Source organism: Phallusia mammillata, chromosome 3 (genome assembly GCF_965637545.1).
Source record: "Phallusia mammillata chromosome 3, kaPhaMamm4.hap1.1, whole genome shotgun sequence".
NCBI lineage: Eukaryota > Metazoa > Chordata > Ascidiacea > Phlebobranchia > Ascidiidae > Phallusia > Phallusia mammillata.
Window position 1 is genome coordinate 29,161,740 of NC_137254.1, and position 21,837 is coordinate 29,183,576.

Here is a 21,837-nt window from a genome sequence, read left to right on the forward strand (position 1 = left end):
GCCCAAAAGTTGTTTCACACAAAGCGTTAGCAACAAAATTGTAACTGATTCCAATGGAAATTTTACATCCTACATACATTCACACACCACACCATCCCCAACGTGACCGCGCAATCACTTTGAACAAACAAAAACAATATTGCAATCTAACATCAAACATAGGCAAAATTAGCTATTTTAAAGCGCTTTTAGTGTTGCAATTACGGTGAACAGGTAAATGTTATGACATACGTTTCCATTTCCATTAAAAAAATGAAAAAATTCAAATTAATATTCAAATTAACCAATATGCCCAAGTTTCGTCGTTACCTGAAGAAAGAAAGGAAAACATAATAAGTTTATATTTGAAGCCTGGAAGCAAATATATATTAACGTACTTGTAAAATATCATGATAGTTGAGTCAATATCTCTTCTTGAATGGGCGTATCCGTTTGGTGTGGATTGCTCAATAGATGTCATTCCATTGCCGCCCCAGTCTGGAAAAAATACACTATAACAAACATTTGTTTTTACACCTACGCAAGTACAGCCGAAACAAGTAATCTTTTTTAAATGTTTATAGTTTTAATTTGTTTCGTAAAAATGCAACGATCTATCGACCCACATAGTGGCTTAAATATAAACTGTGGTTTTATACTTTTTTGGGTAAGCTTATTTGCTACTTATTTTCGTATTGTACATGCGTGTAGACCAGGGGTGGGCAAACTACGGCCCGCGGGCCGCATGCGGCCCGGCAAAGGAGTTCATGCGGCCCGCCAAATGTTAGTACATTTTAAGAGAATGTTAGTAACGCTGAATAGTATTATGAGCACAGCAGAGTTTTTAAAAATACCGGGAGTGCGACTTGCCGATACATTTACCATGTGCAGTATCTGTACCCGTACCATACTTACTTTGGAACTAAACACAGATACTTTTTACGTGCTTTAGCCTGTTGTTTCTGCCACGTTATTTTGCAAATCGTCACTTGACACAATTTCTTCGTTCGATAAAGGTAAATAAAAGTAAAAGCTATTCACGTTTTCAAATACAACCCACTTTGCACTGTTGACGCCAAAACTATGTTCACATTGGATCAAGTTTAGGTCGTTGCAATACTTTGCAAACGGACATTAAACACGGCTTTAGAATCGTTAATACAGACCCGCACAACACCTAAAAATGGATACTAAAAGCGGCGCAAGAATTTATTAACAAAAAGACGTGGTGTAGCCTATGTTGCAACAAATGCTTGTTTATTTTGAAACAATTGGAATTGTGGTGTTTCAATCAATGCTCGTCCAATAATTTCAGTGACAACAAACGCGGCCGCGGAGACGAGTTTGTACGGCTGTGACCATGTATCTTAAAATACACGTGCTGGCGGCGGTGACGTAACTAAAATCATTTTGCCAAATATTTTGATTTTGAAACTGCTAAAAACAGATTTCGTGAGACTGGAAAAAAAGATTACCAGCCTAGTAACCATATGCGCCAGGCGTTTTACCGCTTATTGTATGCAAACAATGCGAAAGAACAGGCACCGCAATCGTCACAATACAGATTATGACGCCATAAACAGTTAGCTCCGTTTAGCTAAACTTATGCGTCAAGTAAGAAATTTTTAATCTGAGCATTTTAGGCGGCTTTAAATGGTATATATAGGATATAAACCTAGTTCTTTACACCAGTTATTTTAAAACAAAAAAACAAGGAAGCAATTGGCGGCCGTTGGCGAAATACTATGCGGCCCCCTGAGATTCAGAACTTTTGAATGCGGCCCTTGCACTGAAAAGTTTGCCCACCCCTGGTGTAGACTGTGATGTTTGTTGAGTAAAGTACTATTCTTAACGGAATTTGATTTCTTTACTCACTTGCAAAATCATTGCACACATCATCATCAAAATAGTAATCTGTTCCAATACCACCAATGCAGGCGTATTCGCTCAAACAGTTATCTAGCCTGTGAAAACATTCAAAAATATCAGTTTTATCTCTCTAAATTGCAAGTTTTACCTACAAAGAGGTTACTTGAAAGTGTGGTATGGTAAATGTGCATTCCATTCGATTGCACGAAAAATTTGTCGTGGCGCTGATTTCAAATAAACCCAATTTAAAAAAAAATTGCTTCAATTTTTCGATGGTTTTAGGTTGTAACTGTCTTAGACGTCACTTAGGTGCGTCGTATTTGCTTAAGATTTAGACGAATCCAGGAAACTTTTAAAACACTTTTTACTTGATCGCGGGGCACATTGCGTAAACGTTTCCAGTGCGACCATATGATCGGAATTGTATGAAGCCGGTTTCGTAATCTTCTAGGTAAGGTGGAATCATTGCTTGGGATGATGATGCGTCGCCAACTGTGTATTGAATCGGAGCAACCAAAGGGCTGTTCACTTGGCAACTGGGTACTGAAACAGATTATTTGTCAGGTTGTATTATACGCAATAGCATATTTCGATGAGTTGAAACAGGTCAGTTTCATTGGAGCGCTTTTAAATATCACATTTCAACAGGGGCCTGATTTTAGTGATCATTAGGTTACTCTTCAGCAAACATATCAAAAACACTTATAAAAAGGGCTTACGTATGTTGGGAAAATCTGTAAAGACGTCCAGTATTATTGACATCGCGCTTGTTAACTCCGTTTCCGAGATCAGACCACCCTGTGTTCTATAAACAATAGTTTAGTTTGTGCCTGTCTCAAACAACCTTTGAATAAATTTCCCACCTTGATAACAAAGTATATCCGATGAAAAAATTGGCCGGGTAATTATTAACATACATGTAATTGTAGTAATATGTTGTAGATTCACTATAACTTGGATCCATTGCGATATTTTCGGTGGAACCCCAATCCTATAAGCAAAATTTTAAAAAAAATTATGGCGACAAAATTTAGAGTTCATTACTTGTTCGTTGGTGACGACATACATGACGTCACAAACACTTGGTGACGTCATATTATACCGGCATTTGCACTCGTACTGTAGTTTGTAATTTCCTTGTGAAATCGTGTTGGAAATAATCTTTGTTTCATCACTATCAGGTCGATATCCTTTGACCTAAAAACGATTCAAATACGCAAAAACATTGTTGTAGGGGAAATAACAATTTGTAAGCAAGTAAAGCTTTTACTAACCCTTAAATATGCGTTATAAACACTATTATCGTAGTTTCCGTGCCAAAAAAGGCCAAAGAGTGGATAAGATTTACGGCTTGAGTACACTGAATTTGTGTAACCGCATCTACAAGACACAAGGTTGGTCATTCATTTAATTTGTACAGGTCTGCTCAATACTTACTTGTATTCATATTCGTAGTATGAACCCAATCCGCATCTGTACGCACTGGCATATAACTAAAAAAGATTGTTAAGAAGTTGTTGTTTTTTAGACATCGTTTTATGGCCAAAATAAACCCTTTCAACGATTTGTTTGCCTTGTTGCAAGACTAATGTTTACATTAACATCGATCAGAGTTTAGACATGCGAATAACGTACACCTTCACGTTACTTTTTGTGCAGACTTTTTAAACCTGTAATGATATTTTTGTTTATAACTGCGCCTGTAATGGTGGTAAAACAACGACTTAAAACAAAACAGCTGCGAAAATATTTGCCTTAACAGGCATGATATACGTTGGCAAAAAAGAGTTTTAAGTTTGTTAAATGTAAGTTTCCAAGAGACTAACGCCTATGCCTAGAGTTTCAGACGGAGTATGAAATACTTAATTTAAAACATACACCTTCTTTGATGGTGTAAAATCTATTTTCTAAATGTAAATTTTCCATTACGTTTAACGCAAGGTTTTACAGTGCGCCAGAGCTATGTAGTTTGTGTTTGCTCAACGTTTTCTGACTTTTGATTAAAATATGGACTTATTTTTGAGCCTCATAGGAGTTTCGGGTTTCATCAAATGAGTTTGGAATTATATACAAAAGTATAAAAAAATATAAAGACAAAGATAAACACCTCTGCACCATACGATTTAAACATATTTTCTCCTCTTTTTCTGCTATAATACGCGTTTTCATAATCATAAAAATCAAAAACAAGCCAATATGTTTGTATCGAATAGTGGTTCCCAACCTTTTTTGTCCTGTGCACCCTTTTAGTCGATATCCAAATCTAATTCCCCCTACAAATTTAATTTGCTAAAATGTCGTTTACATTAGCTCATATATGGCAAATGCAGCAATAACATATAGCACAGACAACCAGTAAGAGATTAATATTGTAACACAAATTCCCCCCTGGTTGGAAACACCTGGTATAGAATATAAAAACGAGATGTTTTATGCAAAATATATTGGCTTGTTTGTTCGAAGTACGTATGCTCCGTAGTCTTCAAACATGTTTTCTCCACCGTCTTGAATTTCATATAAAGAACTTCCATAATCATAATAGTAGAAATCCGAAATTTCTCCAGTGATTTCAGCGGACCGGAGAACTAAACTGTCCAGAATCGGATTGAGGTCAACATACACAGCTGTAAACACAAATGTATTGTTTCTGTTAAAAACATGATAATGTAAGAAAAACACCTACTATTACGTCATTCGAAATCAAGTTTATCAAAATAACTGTTGCAATTAATTTATCACAGCGTTTTTGTTTAAACTGTGAGGGCATATATTTCACTGCTTTAAATAACTTTAGTGGATAAAAAATACCATCGGAAGAGTAAACTATTTGATGACAATGGTGTTGGTCGCAATAGTAAAATGCAAAAACATTAATCTTGTCTTTAACTCAAAGTATGTGTTTTATTCCGACGGCCACGGGGTCGAATTTTGATTTACTTTATTTGATCATGTCGTCAAAACCAAAAATATGCATGGCTTAATTGAACGTCAAAAATTCACATTGTTTACCATCGGTTGGTTCCATGGTGTAATGGTCGTTAAACATGTTGTGCAGATTTCCGCCAACGTTTCTCAAAAAGTGATTGTCAGTGTGATATTGTAGAAACGTCTCATTTAGGACTTCATCAATCGGTGTATGGTTTGGGACGTGTGAAATCATTACGTCGGTGGCCTGCGCACAATGTTTCATAATGTGAGTTAATTCAAAACAAGTTAACAAAAGCTAAATCATAAACAATTATTACTGCAAGTTTATTTGAAAGGTCGTTTTGATAAACCGATTTAGAGTTAAGATCTGTGTGATCTTTGAGTATTTTTCATGATCAGCTCATGACAGGTAAATTGTGATTAAACCATTTGATGCAGTAATTGAAGTCAATTCTTGTGAATAAATGTTTATTAGACTAAACGTTGGGCTATTTAAGTTTCAAGACAGTCAAAAGGGTAAAATATAATACAATATCATCAAATGCCGCAGAGTCATTTATAAGTAACAGACACAACCTGATTAACAGCCTGACACAACCTGGTTTACCAGTGAGCATATAGATAAGTTACGTAGCACAAACTAACACAATACTTCTACCTGCATTTTGAAGTAAGCTGCATTCTTATAATCAGCAGAAGTACTAAGTTCAACTGAGCCAAAAGTGTTTTCATCCTCCCAGCTCCGATAGTCTGTAAAATGTTCTTATTTGCAATAAAAGGGCACCTAATTAAAGATTTATAACAATTTCTGACCATGCAGCATTGATGCTTCATTCAATTCATGATTAAACCAAATATCTCCGTTTGAGCACTGACTGTCAAGATTATTTTCATTCACCGTTGCGACCAATGTCCAGCCTCCGCATGAAGCATCCATCACGCAATACGTCTGTGCAGAAATATACTCTAGCGCTACAAAGGACAGTATTGTTGTGTTTATGCTGACATGGCCAGATCAGAAAAATCGTAGTGTTCAAGAATACTTTACAGATTAAACTCATACTTCAAATGGAGCAGCATCCACGGTCGGTTTGATCACGTACACGCCACTATCGTCAAAGCCTCGACTTTTAAGGTCTGAGCAGGATAAAGCTGGATTAGCAAAAGTTCCAAGTTGAGGCGTTGGACAATTATCTGCCGATCGTGTGTCCGCTGGGTTCCATTCTAAGACTGCAAATAATGGGATGGTTTTGTATTTATGAATTAGCTATTAATCAGACAAACAGAAATCCCCATAGCGTATTTCGAGAAAGCGCTTTCTTTCTCATAGATACCGTTTTAATAAAAAGCTTCTTCAATTGTACAGTATCTACAGTAAATGCAACAATTTACTGAATTTTATCCTCCATAAAACAAAGCCTTTAACACGGTACCACAAAACGATATTATAGCTAAACGTTTAACTTGTGCATAAAATAAGAATTACTTTGGTTACCTCTGTTCACCCCGGTCATATTTTCCTGTATGCCCTGCAAAATATTGATTTGTTTCTTGAAATTACAACTGGTGTGTCGTTACGAAAGTATTGTACAGTTACATACTGAACTGATCATGATATTAATGACCCCAATCACAAAGACCGCAATTAGCAGCACAAACTTTGCCATCGATAATGCAAGATAGCCCTTCGAGATTTTTGACATTTTTTTGCCTGGATATTGATCTACAAATATAACAAAGTTAAGTTAGTGTACGACCAACTTGACTACTTTCAGTGGAAGGAATACAGTTTGTAAAATATAGGAACTGTGCAAGTCAATTAAGGCTTCTAGAAAGTGCACTGTATTACCGGGAAGATATGTCTCCCGTTTCCTTACAGTTCCATCCGACGAAGACGTTGGCTCAGATTTAAAAACAGTATTTACGTATCCCTCACTCATTGCGTCATTAACTTAGCGCTGTTAACTCTAACTGCACGCGCTAAATGCCTCCAAAACTGTTGTAAAGCAACGTCAATGTCAAAACCTATATTGCATACAACGGGTGGAGTTGGAGACAACTGTTTCCTTGCCCACGGCTAAAATAGGCACAAAGTTAAACAGTTTCTGCTTGTTTTTCGACTACTTATCTTTTCTATGAGGCAATAAACCATCAGAGCTGTTTACTTGTTCAACAAATAAATGAGCAGTTTCAATAAAAAAACAGCTGGTGATCCCATCTATGTTCTCATTACTTTCGCCTGACAATAGAAGGTTGAATTGTTTACTCAACCTCCATGCATTACCTCACGTTCACATATTTTAACAAGGTATTGGACCAGCTTGCCTTGCTCTTTCCCGAAATCGAACTCCGTACTCCGTCCGGTGTGAGACCCAATCAGTTTTTTCTCTGTGTAAGTCAAGCTCCCTATACATGCATAACCCAACTACATGCCCTGACAATAATAGCTTTGAAGTTTTTACTGGCTACACTTTGTAATGAAGTATAACTTTTCTCAAACCTTTTTTCATACTTTTACCTATTTTGTTTATTTGGGTTTAAACAAACCCCTCAAAAACACTTTGAATATTATAGATGTATTTTCGGAAAGGATGTTGATATGTGCATAGAAGAACAAAAAAAAAATAATAAAGCCAAAAGCATAAGTACGTGTAACCAAAACATGTAAAAAATAGAGGATTTCAAAACACGTTAAAAGAATGGACGAGTTTGTAATCAATCGACACATTAAACACACAATGTTTTACACACAAACACACAATGTTTGACTTTGGCAAGAAGTTCGAATCGACCGAATACTGATTCGCCCTGAGTACATAACGTCATTAAATGCGCATGAGACATCAAGTGTTTGCTTTTGAAGAATTAGCTAAACTGCTTATATCAAGTCAAAGTGAGAGTTGATTGTACCAGTTGATGAAGACGGAATCCTGATGTATTTTGGGGTCCATTAAGACACAACAACCTCTGTGCTTTAGGCTGACACTCAGTGGAACCGATGGTACTTCAACCGACAGGCAGTGGGGCTATGTTTTTTTTCTCTCCGTTGTTGTTTGGGCCTTAAAGAAATTTTAAAGGCACTGAACAAAAATCATCCTGCACTGCGGCCGATGTAAGTTAAATCAACTTAAAAGATGCTTAGTTTGAGTCTTCCAACACACTCACATTTGAAGAAAGAGCACCGCCTATATCAGGGGTTCTTAAACTTTTTCGGTTTTCCCCCCAAAAGGCCGTATCTTGGCGCCCCTATAAAATCGCCTCGTGGGCTAAGTTTGAGAAGACGGCACTAGGGCATGTAAAGCCCGCAGTGGAAAAAAGTTTGGTAAGTACAACTGGACATCCATTTCAGAGCAATGAAGCGTTTACTTCACACAATAAGTTCAAAATCAGCGCCCACATTATTCCTATACATTCATTTACAATTGTTTGCAAGTGAAAACTTTGCTGCCGTAATGTGTTGCCCTTGCGAACCCTTCACGCCGCCCTAGGGGGGCGCGCCCCCCAGATTAAGAACCCCTGGCCTATATGCTCCGACAGCCCTAAGATTTGGAAGCCTGATTTCACTCGGCAAATCACAAGTCAACTTCATCTTTCTATGAAGTATTTGCTATCACACTGTCAACTACACTCAAGGTCAACAGGAGGTTTGTCTAGCAACCCGGCAAAGTTCTTGGAGAAGAACTCATCAGTATCCAAGTCTTGGGGAACCTCAACTCGATTGTTAAACTCAGCCCTTACGAGTTGTGATGACGGCCAAGAGCCTTCATGTTTATATTGGTTAGTAGTAACTTGCATTAGATTAAAAACCACTCTCCAAGCTGACCGAAATAAGGTGGTGTTGTGTCCTAAGTGCCACACAAACGGGCCCATGTAGAATCCAATCTGGCCTCGCTTGCCGTCAGCGTAAGCAATCTTTATGTTGTCGTTGCCTCGACCGAGTTTAGTTCGCAAGATGCCAAGTATGTAAACGTCTTCCAGATGCATGTCATAGCTGCAAGTAAACAATGACAAAGAGGTTTACTAAAAGCCTTTTGTAAAAAATCAGTTGAGTTTTTTTCCAACTAGAGTACTTTTCTACAAAATTACAAAGAACATAATCGTTTGACATGTGGCTCACCGTTTCGTTACTTGTGCTTGTTGGTAAATATCAACCATCAGTTGTTGGGGTAACACGGTGAATCCCCCGTGACAAAAGGGGGGCAAACGACCCCAAGGATAAGTCTTGGTTGAAACCGCGTAACGCCCTGATCTGCAAAATGAACAGAAATATCAGTCTCTAGACGATTTAGGTTGTACATTGAAGTTAAGTTAAGTTGAGTTTATATCGCCGGTGATACAAATCGTAGCAGCACACTTGCGCTAAAATATTCAACAAGCAGGAAATAGCTGCAAGGTAAAGGCACAATTGTTGGACAGATGATAAACGCGCTGCAGCTACACCGAAGTACTTCTAAACTTGTCAGATTTGCTTCTAAGTGCGCAATACTGTAGGCCATAATTTCGGAGACTAGTATACAGTATAGTCATACTTTATTTTCATTTATCACATATTTTATCAGTTACAGAAAACATTTACCTTTCTGGGCCAATTGCGGCACTGTACATAAACGCGCAATGCATAGCGTTTGACTTTATAAATTCTTCTTGGTTGGTCGAGAAATAGTCGTACGTCAGAGGTAGATTGATGACGCAATCATCATCGGTGAACCCGTAAAAGTCTGCGACGTTCTGTAGGTCAAAGGTCACCCACTGGAATGCTGACAATACTTTATCAGGCAATGCTGAATAATCGTCGGAAACTTCACTTTGAATAATGTCGTTGTATTGTTGACTTTCCAAGGCGATTTCGTTTTGTAAGGTCTCGTTAGTCACTTTTCCCACGACGAAAACCACGGCAAATCTAAACAAGTCAGTATTGTGTGATAATCTTCATTAAAATGCTCAATGGTCTACTGGCTTAGAATATGGAAACACATGGATTTGATTGGGTTGTGTCGAGGTAAAATTACCCCAGTCGTGAACCTCATGGAGCAATTTGGTTTTGTTATGCGCCGTGACCTACTGGTAAAGAATATACAAACACATGGACTTGAATGGGTTATGCTGAGTAAAAGTAACTTGGATTTGGCTAGAGTTCAAACTTCAATCCAAATCTTGTTGCTTTTCAAACCACATAGGCAAGTTGTTATCAAACACTGCATAGCATGGCACTTTCTCCTTACTCCTTACTCCTCCCACCTTTTCCCGTTAATATTTGGATTCAAGTGAGTTATGGCAAGGGAAATTTCACTCCCCATGCACTGTGCCAAACAAAACCAAACAAAAAGTGACGTTCGTTAACATGTCAAAGTGTCTTCTTGCCTTTTACCGTTGATGGTGTTAACAGATCCCCACGTGTCTCTGATCATTTGTCGTCGCCTTCGAAGTTTAACTGCACTCTTTACTACGATAACCATGAAATAGCGGTCAGATGTGGTTGTCAGGTTCGGCCTTAACAGAAAAAGTTGTAGATAATTAAAACATTACTGTAATAAATGTTGCCAAAACTCGTAAGACTTTTTGTCCCATATTGCCTTGAAACGTTGGTATTTACCAAAGCACTATTATTTTTTGTTATCTTTATTTTGTATGTATTTGTTTACTATCTAACCTTTTTACAATTGAATGCTATTAATCCATAATATAGTCATACAGGAAGTTTTTCTGACAGTAAGAAAGCGACTGGATGCATTTACTGAGGGAAAGGAAATAGGCTGCGCCAGTGTTTGCCTGCAGTCTGCCTGACAGGCTATAATACAGGAAATACTTGGACTTACTTCAGTAACCAGCTGTCTGTAATGTTCCTTGCATTGTGGTTTACTTCGAAAAGCGGCGGTACTGTCTTAAAGTCGGAATTTGATCTCGGTCCGTCCCACAAATAGCGTTCTAGCGACCTGCATCATATTGCATATTAGAAAACTTAATAAATCAAACAGAAACGAAAATTACATTTGTTTGTTCAGAGCACATGGTTCCCAAAGTATGGTCCATGCACCAGCAGTGGACCATAATATTTGTACTTGACGTGTTATGTGATAAAAGAAGCTCGAAGAGAAACGAAAACTGTTATTTGTTTGTTCAAAGCACTAGCTCCCGAACTGGATACCATTGCCCAGATATTAATATTGTGTCACAGAGCCATTTATCCTTAGTGCAGTTTAAAGGATAAATTAAGTTGTTATAATTCCTACTGACTGCGAACTGCTCCAGGTTTTCAATACTTGGCACCATGCATGTTATTAGCCTCAAACCGGTTTCAATTAAATGTTTGGGGCGTGGAACAAAAAAGTTAAGGAACCACTGATTTACCTTAAACCACTGGTCCTACTTGATGGAACAATGTATTTTGTCGATAGAGTCCTGAAAACAAAGAAAAATGATTGTGTAGAGGTGGAAAATAATTATGTGCTCGCATTCAATGCATTTTGTAAGTTAGGCTTACAGAGACCACTACGGAAACTTAATTAATTTGGCACGACTTTTCACAACATATCAGACAAAACTGTTTTGATTTAACATAAAATGTCGTTTCGTGCTCAAAGACAATATAATTTGTTACATGTTTTTCGATAGGCTAAAAAGCACTTCACGTATATAATTGTTACTTTTTTGTAAATTGCTGCATACAGTCGGTACTTGTCTCCTATTTTTCAACAACAATATAACAATCCACAGAAACACTTACTTGTTTGTACTGCTGACATTATCATGCCAAATTGAACAAGGCTTTTCTAGATAATCTTCTGTATTTGGTTCCCATCCAAGTATTGTAGCATCAAGCTTCCACAATACAAAGTAAAGCATAAAGAAAGCCGACAACACTAAACCAGCCGGCTTTGTAAACTGCTTGGACATCTCCCTTGCTCTACAAAACAATTGCACTTTATAAACGTTGCAAGCGTCTCAGACTTTGTTTTAAGATGAACTGCAAGTCATGCCTTCTTTTGTAATCAGAACTAAACGTGCGCAGGGCTAAATTAGGCTCTTGGCACCCAAAGGCCTTAAGCAACACAGCTGTGTCTCGTTCTGGCTTAAATCTACTGGAGAGTAGATTGTTTTACGAGCGAAGCAAGACTGGAACTGAAAGTTTTGTGGTATTGTTGCAGTGATTACATTCGCAGAAAACGGCGCAGTATTGCTAGTAAGCGTAACTCTTGCTGGTACTTTCAAATACCGAGACAGCATTGAAAAAAAAACGCAGTTTAAAGTTTCTGTGAAGCTCTCTAGAACGTTGGTACCTTCAATAATTGTAAAATCCGGTCTTGCACATACACGAAGGACCGGATCGGGGGCCATTTAAGCTTTTTACTTTACCACCAACTTTAAAGCATTAAAACAAAACTTCTCACTATCGTAAGAGGAACTCCCCACACAATCGTATCCTGATGCATTGTATAAGATTGACCTGCCCACTCATAAATATATATCCGTGGCTGGCGTGGTAACCCAGTTTAAAAAGCTCTCCAATATTCGAATCTTATAGCACTGTTTGACTAAATGACGCAGAGTATCATGAACACTGCACTTTTATCGATTTATAAATCAAATATGACCCATGTTAGATTCTCTAAGCTTTCATAACGTGAAAGTCAAATTTTTTTGGTAAAGTATAAGGCAAATACTTTACCTCAACTGATGCTAACACTCTATGTCATAAGGATATGTTCTTTACTGGCTAACCGACATAGCATACAAAGTCACTAACATACCGATCCACAGTCGTATAATAACGACATTATCTGCAGCTAATTGCTCAGATCTGATTTATTTATTAGCTGCCAGCTGGCGGCAAACGAGTCTCTCACGCGATTATGTATTCACAGAGTATTGTGTGCGGGCTGTTTTTTTCTCAATGTTCACATAGATTCTTTGTTACAATCATAAACTATGGTTTCTTGTCACCAATGTCAAGAAGATTACAGTGCACTTTCTATAACACATGTTCAGCAAACAGTACGCATTAACACGGAACTGGCACGTTTTGAAATGTCTTATTTGAAAAATCTTGGCTTGGTATTGCACAAAAATTCATTACTTTCATCGCGCGGTGTCAACGAACCATACGCATTAATTCTGCTGCGTTTTAAAGAGTGTTGAGTAACTTATTTAATAAAATCTTGGCTTGTTCGTGCGCAAAATTCATCACTTTTCGCAGTGTCAGCAAACAATACACATTAATACTGAACTGCTGCGTTTTGAGGAGTGTTGACTGATTTGTTTGAGAAATCTTTGCTTGGTGTCGCGTACAATTTATCAGTTTTTGCTGTGTCAACGAGTCATACGCATTAATTCTGAATTGCTGCTCTTTAATATTCTTGACTTGTGTAATTAAGAAATCTTATCTTTGTCTTGCGCAAAAACTCATCACTTTTCGCTGTTAACGAACAGTACGCACTAGTACTGAACTGCTGAGTAAATCTTGGCTTGGTGCCGCATAAGAATTCATCGCTTTTTGCTCTATTAGCAAACAATACGCATTAATACTGAACTGCCGCGTTTTGAGGATTGTTGACTAATTTATTGCATAAATCTTGACTTAAAAATTCATCACTTTCCGCTGTGTCAACGCTGCTGTAAAATCCCTCAGCCTATACTTCTTTTGCATTGTGACTGTTTTCTTCCATCCACGCGCAATACACTGGTCGCGCATGTCGAAAGAACTTTGGAAAAGTCATGTGACGTAGCGGAAGTCGCCTTCAAAACTCGTGCATGTTACGCCAACACATTCCCTTCTTGTGTAAAGGCATTGCAAGAAACAAAAACTATCTTACATAAAAAATATCTGCGTTTTTAGCAAACTTTCTGATAAGTTACCACAACGCTGTCGAATAGTAATTACCTGATATTAGTAGCAGTATGTAAATTATCCCCTTCACCACAAATCTACATCTGAATCAAAATAAACTGTTGCTGTCAAGATTTACATAAATCGCCTTTGTGTTGTGCTTGCAAACATGCCTGTTCAACTAACTGGATCCCCGCATTACTGGATTACTGGATAACTGGATTGTTGTAGCCCAAACGTTTGCAGTGTAAAACATACTTGCAACTGACTGAAATTCTTACTTTGAAGTTTTAAAGTTAGTTCCGTAAAGCAATTTGTTTGAGGTTGAAAACCACTTTTTAAGCACGTTTTCGGGAGTACAGCATCATTTATAGTACAAACTAACTCTTTTGCGCAAATAAACAAATAAACGACAATATACCTGTCCAAGCGTTGTAAATGCATTGCCGGACTGTGAATACAAAACATAATCTGATTCGACTGCGAATATTTAAACAATTAAATGGATTGATGGTTCTATTCTAATAAAATATACATAGTTTCCATCCGGCCAAAGCAGTCAAAGTCCCCCACAGGAGGCTACGTTGATTGTATGCTAATAACTTTTGTACCTGTTTCAGGCGGGTTGCATCAAAGAACGCTAAAATTCTTTGGTCAACACGTATACAAACAATACTACCTGACCTGACCTAATAATGGCACATAAATAAGCATCTTCGTTCATTGTAAAGCTTTTAAAATATATTAAAAGCGACGTGAAAATTACACTAGGAAAAACTCGAAACCATGCAAGTAGTGACAGATGTGCGGTAACTTTTTCCCGGGATGCTGGTTTCCCCCAGCGTTCTGACAACGGGCAGCTACGAATACGAAGAAAGACAAGAGGCTGAAAAGTATTGAGATAAAGAAGCTTTCTCGATCGTTGGCAGAAAGGAGTAAAAAGTCGTGCATTTATAATAAGCGCCATGTTTGACTGCACGAAGCTTTTCAGGAATTCCATTTTAAGCGTACGAAGTCGTGCAAAACTTCGTTTGTTTTATCTGACCTTGCCATTAATTTGACTTTTTCCTTGTTATTTAAAGAAAGCATTTATTCTTTTAACCTGTTTTTTTATGCAACAGTCTAAATATTCAACTGATCAGAAGCAAGAATCTTTCTTTTTTTACATTCTATTGTCTGTGGGAGATTCGTTAAATAACTAAGCTGTTTTACCGACTTATTTCTATTTAGAACTTATTCGGAAAACCGCCATTCTTACAATGCATCTTCTAAGTCTACGGGTAGCTGATAAAGGGATTTTATCGGTTGTTGCCTATTTGTCTTCGTTTTTTGTTTTGCGTACTAGGTCGAAACGTGGTGCCTTGTCTTTTCCACCGTCGCTGCGCTGTAAATAGCTGGTAGCCAGAATCTAACGGTGAACGCAATCCCCTTAAATATACTCATGTTCGGTTGCTGTAAACACTCGCTATGGCTACTGTCTAACGCAGTGGTTCTTAGCGGGCGGTAAATCTAACTTGTTGTTGTAAGGTTGTTGTTTTAAGTCGCTCATATTCCGTTGTTATCATCACTCGGTATCACTACTGCCTAACGCAGTGGTTCTTAACGAGTGCATGGTAAATGTACACATAGAGGGAAATTGTATGATATACAATAATCCCCAATTTGTTGTTTTAAGTTTTACTTGAATATACAAGGTTATAATTATAATTGTTTAGTCACAAAGTAAAGCACATTTAATGGAATAATAACAATCATTGTTAATGTACGGCACAATACATCATCATAAAAATGCCAGAAGGGGAAATTATAACTTGGTGATGGACTTTATTGGGAAATTGCACCAAGCGGTTAAAAACCACTGGTCTAACGCCTGCTTTGGAATACGCTCATTGCTGCAAAGATTTCACAAGTGCTGATCAGTTGGGTCAGTTGAGATTCAGTTCCTGATCTGACTTAAATTAAATATTACAGAAAGCTATTCGCTTACCACCTAAAAAGCTCCGGTGTATCAAAGGTTGAGAACCACCGCTCTACTGAACAGAAAACCTGTTGACTGTGCTATGTGTGCTACTGTTAAATCTTATTTTGAGGGTTTTGTTGTGGGCAAGACGTCACATTGTAAAACCACTGCCAATAAACCGCCCTTAATGAGCTAATACCCAGAATGTGATATAGAAGTATTTTTGCCTGACTCTAAACCAAAATTACCAGTTGCGTTCCACTGAATTTTTGTGCTCTTACTTTGTTTCTATCTTTGTTTCCTTACAATAAACGTGGTTTGTTCACAAACTGCATTCCATAGCCTCGAACACAAAACCAATTATATACTACTACATGTTTTTAGAGAAATTGATGCTGCCTGTTTTTATAAATATACATTTCTGCACAACTTTAGGAATTTATGCTTTGCACCTGTTTTTTATTAAACAGTCTGAATCTTCAGAACCAAATGTTTCCTAATTTCGCTGGCCGCTTACAAAACACAGCTGCACTGCACAATACGTTTTCTATGTCTAATTTTGATGACTTCTTCCCGTGCAATGTCGGGTCGCAGATTTGCTATATAAGCAGTAATTCGCTCTTATCGCTCTAGAGGCATTACTATCTGTCAGCCGTGAGTCGGAAATTCATCATTATTTCCAGGTATCTCGTGTGGCAGTTTCCAGGTATCTCGTGTAACAGTTGCTCTTGTAATAGGGAAACTTCGAGGAAGGTGTCCATGCAAGATGGAAAATGTTACACAATATTACTCGGTGTCCATGTTAAACGAAACTAGCAGCGGTAAGCACTTTTCAACAAAGTTAAAACGAACCCTAAATTGGTACACGAATGCGATTTTTGGTCAAAATACAAGTTAGGCCAGATTGTTTAAAAATGTTTAAAAACGTTCAAACCTACTTCAATTCTCTCTTTAATTGTAAATAATCGACGTCTCATATCAAACCTATTTTAGTCAACGAGTAATGCTCTTCCAGCAGTTTTTTTTATGATAAATGATCGATGTTTCGACGTCCCATACGAGACGCTTTCATCAGGATAAAGGCATTTTCGTTTCATTCAAACTTAATCTTACACCCAGACCAAGTTACAACTCTGTTTCTAACATCGCTTAACATATGGGTTAAAGAAGTTGCCTCTGCATATATGTAGTTGTAAGCATCGTTTTAGGTTTTGTTTTTGTCGAAGTGTGAGAACTTTAGTGCAAAGTTGTGTAAGTTTTCATGTCATTCCGTTTGACGAATTGCTTGCGGGGTCGTGGTTCAGAGTTGTATATGCGGGCCTGAAATCGGAGCCCGAACCCGAAAGTACAAGCCAAAAACCCGGCCCAAATCCGAATCGTTTTTGAGAAGCCAGTTTAGGCCCAAAAGTTTAAGAGACAACAAACAAAATAGACAATTGGTCTTGAACAAGGTGTTTCAGTGCTGTTTGACATTGGCTCAGGTCCAGCAACTGGCTACTTCGCTTTAGTTAAATTTATTCAAAAAAATACTGACACGAAGTATAAACTCCGGCCTGAATTAAGTCCGTTTTTTATAAGAAATCTAAGCCCTAACCTGTCCCGAAAAACTCTGTCGGTGGTGGTTTAGTTCTCGGTTTTTACAAAATATTCTTCTGTTATCGTGCGATTTACGTATCTTTTACCCAACTTTCAGGGCTGAACATCAGTTCAACCGGCGGATCTTCATCTGTGAAATTGTCAGTCGGTGACATCATAGCAGTAACGATCCTCTTCCTTCTCGCTACGGTGGGAACGATCGGAAACCTGCTTATCATTTACGCCGTTGTAACCCAACAGGTAAAGTGTAACATGCACTACCCAGGCTGTGCATAAAGTTATGACAAAATACACGACAATCACTTGCATAATAATTAAAGAAAAATCTACCTTGGGGCTATATGGTGGTAAATAAATATTTATATTTACTAACGGTTCAGCGATTGCGTCATAGAACAATAACGTTTGTGGAATTGCTTACGTACAGTTCATACAGCCGTTAACTGTTTTCCTGTCGCTTATTCAAATGGCCCATAGAGCCGGCAAAGTGACTTTCTTGATGTGAAGTTATACTACCAATGTGTGTAGGAGCTTCGACGCATGACTGGAAACACGTTCATCTGCAACTTGGCCGTGGCCGATCTCATCGTAACAGCCTTGCTTCTGCCCTTGACCGCCCTTAATCTTATTAACGGGAATGAGAGCTTTGTTTCTCCGACCGCCTGTGCCTTTGTTGGCTTCATGCTTCCACTAAGTTGCAACGCATCTATACAGAACCTTATGTTTATCAGCGTTCAGCGGTAAGTAAGATAAAATTTACACGTCTTAAACTCTGTATATATGCCTGTACTTTAAAGCCTTCAAGTTGTTCCGCAAAATTGGTACACTCGCATTGTTATGTCAAAAAAAAAATCATCTTCATTATAAAACAACAGCCATTGGATAAAGTTCACTCAAACCTTGAAATGATTGTTAACGTTTAATTATCAGCTTGTCAAATTATTGTTTTCAGACCCTTGAACCCGGTGTCTAAAATGTTTGTGTACAAAGACATGAATAGAGGGTGACTTAAAAACCAATCTTTGCATGTGATACGTAATGTTTTCTTTCAAACTGCTAAAACTTATATGATGTGTTCCCTACTTATAAACATATTACAGAATAGAACTTCTGCGTTAAAATCCGCGGGTCGGTCACTGCAATCTTCCAATTTGGATCCTTTAAGCCTCATTCCACTTAATTTCCATTCTATATAAATGCTTCATGACAAGTCCTGAACATAACATGCGCGTTTGCAAGCCAACCAATTATGAGCGAGTATTTTAACATTCAGATTGATGGTGACTACAGCGGCAGCCACAAGCAAACAAAACATTTTAAAAAGTCATCGAGCTTCGTTTCTTGTCGCCGTTTTCGTTTGGCTCTGGACGATTATGATGACTTCGCCTGTGTTGATTCCTCTGCCCAAGAACGGACAAATGCTTCTCATTTATGATCACGGAGCAAGTAGGTTTCTACTTGAGTTCTGTTGCGACTAGTTGTATTCCATTGCTGCAGGCATGTTCTCAACCTAAACTAGCTCTTTATGACAATTACATCATAGAATATAGTCCCGCCTGAAAAGTTTAATTATTCTTTAAAGAAGTGACTTAAATTTTTTTCTGGAGAATGTCAACATTTATAGTATTTGTGTGCAATTTTTTTCCTTAAGGGTTTTTCAGAACAAAGCATTACGTAAGATCTTAGTGTTGATATCTTCCTTCTATATGGTCTTGAAAAACAACAATTGCATTAACAAATGTTTTTGCAAATATAAACACAGCTTTACCAAGAAAAAATCTTTTTCAACACTTGCAGGTATGTGTGCATGGGACGACTTAAGCGAACCCCGGTTTAAGATTTCCATGATTATACTTGCGTTCTTCATTCCAGTTATTATTTCTATGGGTTGCTATTGGCTCCTGTTTCAGAGGGTAAAAAGGTAGGAACCAACGGCTAAACAACTTAGCCAGTTTATTATGTTATTGTAGAGCATTTTCTCTGGCCACAAATCATGTTAAGACGTTTTTGTTTTCGAGATATTGAAATTTAACCAAAAAATGAAGTTCCTTTTTCTGAATGCTTGACTTTTTATAAACACGGCCATTTATAAATATCTTGGCTTTTCGGTTTTGTATCATCAGACGCACAGACTTTTTCGGAATGCTTGACTTTTTATAAACACGGCCATTTATAAATGTTTTGGCTTTTTGGTTTTGTATCATCAGACGCACAGAGTTTTTCACAACTTTTGTTCGAATTGATGGTAAACTGTACACTTGTAAAGGTCTGTTGATTTCAAATTCATAGATGAAAAAATGATGCTCGAGTAAAGCAACATGGTTGTGGCCGCCAAATGCCTCTAAGCCCGCGCAAAATCAAACCACTTCTGTTTCTATTCATGCTGGCAACCACTAGCGGTTAACGTTTGCATTTTTGTCACCGCAACAAACAGGAGGGCCATGGAAATCTCGCGGAGATCAAAAAGTGCCGCACCGCAAATGCAGAAGAGGGAGACTCGCCTTCTCAAAACCATCCTTATTGTTCTGATATGCTTCCTCGTCTCCTGGGCACCATACTGTGTTTCCATTCTACTTTCAGCGTTCGGTGTTGTTATTGATGTCCGTAACACTGCAGGTGAGTATGGGTTTGGGTTCTACCTTCAGCAGAGTTGCTTGATGTTGACTGAAGTATTACTTTGTGGATTAATCCAATGGCATGAAACTAAAGACTTGGTATTGTGCATAGATCAAGTAATATGCGCTTGGGAGGTTAGACAAACTGTAAAAGGTGATTTAACTCGCCTAAATGTGAAAGAACACTACAACCATTTGTGAGTTGCTATTTTGCACAAAACGTGATCTTGTTCTGAATTTTAAAATAATGTTCTATACAAAATTTCTTTACTTTTTCATCCTCGCTTATCAGAAATTAATAAAAAATATTCCCCGAGTAACTTTAAATCTGTCTTAGCCAATACGACATACTAAATTGTGTGATTTACTTACATATAACCATAAAAAATCCATAGTTGCACTATGGTTCTGGCTAGTAACAAAACGGAGTACTCTCGTTTTTCCTCGTTTATAGTTAAGTTTAGTGTTGAAAACAACAATTATGAGATAAAATGAGTACGTTTCTGGCCGTAACAAACAATTTCACGAATTTTTCAACCCAGACAGCCACAACCCAAAACCTCATAAACAATCATTGTTCGGGGGAACCACTTTACCACGATTTCCTTTGGTTTCATACCATCGTCTCTAAAACCGCACGGTGGGGTGACTGAGCTTCCTGCGTGGTTAGACACGACCGCTGATAAAACATGCATGTAAATTTGTATTCTGTTATACGTTGGAAATACGTATCTTTATAAGGTCTTGGTTTTGTGTTTGGTTTGCTTTTCAAATTGGGATAGCGATATTTTCAAAACACTTGGCTTAGAATACTTGAAAACATAGAACGGAACACTTGCTTTTACGCATTATCTGTACACTCTATCAGATATCCTAATTTCGTTTCTTGTTGTTGTCTGAGAAAAATGTGGCATCTATGCCTGACCGGGTCCCCCATAAAACCACAAATTTATGCCGCCACCTTTAAAGTACAAAACCTGTCTGATAAAGAATATTCAAACAAAATTTTGGGAAATGTTCAGTATAGTTCAAAGACAAAATGAGATTTCATCTGTAAACGTTTTGAACTTCTGGTTATTGCGGTTATTGTAAACTCTTGCCCTCCAACTACTCTAGATGTCATCTTACTATCCTCCCTTCTAAGCAATTCCGTTCTCATCAAATGTTCAAAATACTCCATTGTTTACTTGTGCAATTCTCCCAACCCTCAGACCATTGAAAATATTTTTTACCATTTAAAGTTCGAGCTACTGGTTTAACGATGCACGAATACGATGTACAAGTTTCAATCAATGTTTAGTCTGCTGTTCCCGGTCATAATTTTGTTCCATCGATTCTTGTTTAGTCAAGAGGCCGCTCGGTTGGCTTGGAATGTTCAATTCCACAGTGAACAGCTTCATTTACGGCTGGAGAAATGAGAATTTCCGACGCGGTTACATCTCATGTATGCTACAAATTGGCGATGTATTGACTTGTAACAGGTTGGTATAATTTAAAACGCATGTTGGGATCCAATTTATAGGAGAAATCCTTGAAAATGTGATATATACAGGCAAGTCCAAAAAATACAGGCAAATTTTTCTAAGATGATGTTTTTAATTTTTAAGATTAGTTAAAAATTAGGCACATTTTTGGGATTCCGGTAAAAGGGGCAAAGGTCTTTATTTGCCCCTACGTGCCTGCAGCCATGTCTGTGCATTTGTTTGCTTTAGCGTCATTGTTTAAACAATATAGCGCTTACCTAGTTCAACTGTGCCGGATGTTTTCCAACAACATTCTGGGTATATAATGACGTAACACTATATTACAAGATTGAAGCTTTCTAATTTAAATAATGCTTGATTTATTCTCATTGCCTCCTCTCTGATTTTCTTAGCTGACTTGAAACCCTCTCTTTAATGGGTTACGATTAATGTCTTTGGTATGTTTGTTACGTCAAAGGTACCGTTTCCAACGACGATACCAACACCAGCGAAAGAAACGTCACTACGGTCCCAATCACGTGTGCGAAGTAAAATAACCATGACGTCATGGATGGCGTGGATTGCCTTGTGTAAATTTGTACA

At 37.8% G+C, this 21,837-nt stretch overlaps 2 protein-coding genes across 2 annotated transcripts; one reads left to right on the top strand and one right to left on the bottom strand.

Moving 5' to 3' along the window:
• Positions 1 to 7,467: 7,467 nt before the first annotated feature.
• Positions 7,468 to 12,000, bottom strand: LOC145220035 (beta-1,3-galactosyltransferase 5-like). The gene is made up of 7 exons (XM_080087321.1): positions 11,501 to 12,000; positions 11,125 to 11,175; positions 10,593 to 10,709; positions 10,138 to 10,266; positions 9,353 to 9,676; positions 8,894 to 9,025; positions 7,468 to 8,767 (listed from the first exon to the last, which is right to left on the bottom strand). Exons 1-7 carry the CDS (start codon positions 11,668 to 11,670, stop codon positions 8,395 to 8,397), a joined length of 1,296 nt encoding a protein of 431 aa, XP_079943447.1. The 5' UTR covers positions 11,671 to 12,000; the 3' UTR covers positions 7,468 to 8,394.
• Positions 12,001 to 16,326: 4,326 nt separating this feature from the next.
• On the top strand, positions 16,327 to 21,837 carry LOC145219958 (melatonin receptor type 1B-B-like). The gene is made up of 8 exons (XM_080087254.1): positions 16,327 to 16,381; positions 17,254 to 17,396; positions 17,685 to 17,896; positions 18,430 to 18,602; positions 18,954 to 19,077; positions 19,591 to 19,772; positions 21,117 to 21,252; positions 21,713 to 21,837. Exons 1-8 carry the CDS (start codon positions 16,327 to 16,329, stop codon positions 21,789 to 21,791), a joined length of 1,104 nt encoding a protein of 367 aa, XP_079943380.1. The 3' UTR covers positions 21,792 to 21,837.

What these genes read in the sequence shown, in the direction of transcription:
- LOC145220035 (XM_080087321.1), bottom strand. Translation starts at nt 11,670, where the DNA reads ATGTCCAAGCAGTTTACAAAGCCGGCTGGTTTAGTGTTGTCGGCTTTC. An exon ending in AATGTCAGCAGTACAAACAA is followed by an intron (nt 11,176 to 11,500) that starts GTAAGTGTTTCT and finishes CTTTGTTTTCAG; the next exon opens with GACTCTATCGACAAAATACA. An exon ending in CAAGCACAAGTAACGAAACG is followed by an intron (nt 8,768 to 8,893) that starts GTGAGCCACATG and finishes GTTTACTTGCAG; the next exon opens with CTATGACATGCATCTGGAAG.
- LOC145219958 (XM_080087254.1), top strand. Translation starts at nt 16,327, where the DNA reads ATGGAAAATGTTACACAATATTACTCGGTGTCCATGTTAAACGAAACT. An exon ending in GTTAAACGAAACTAGCAGCG is followed by an intron (nt 16,382 to 17,253) that starts GTAAGCACTTTT and finishes CCCAACTTTCAG; the next exon opens with GGCTGAACATCAGTTCAACC. An exon ending in CTGTTTCAGAGGGTAAAAAG is followed by an intron (nt 19,078 to 19,590) that starts GTAGGAACCAAC and finishes CGCAACAAACAG; the next exon opens with GAGGGCCATGGAAATCTCGC.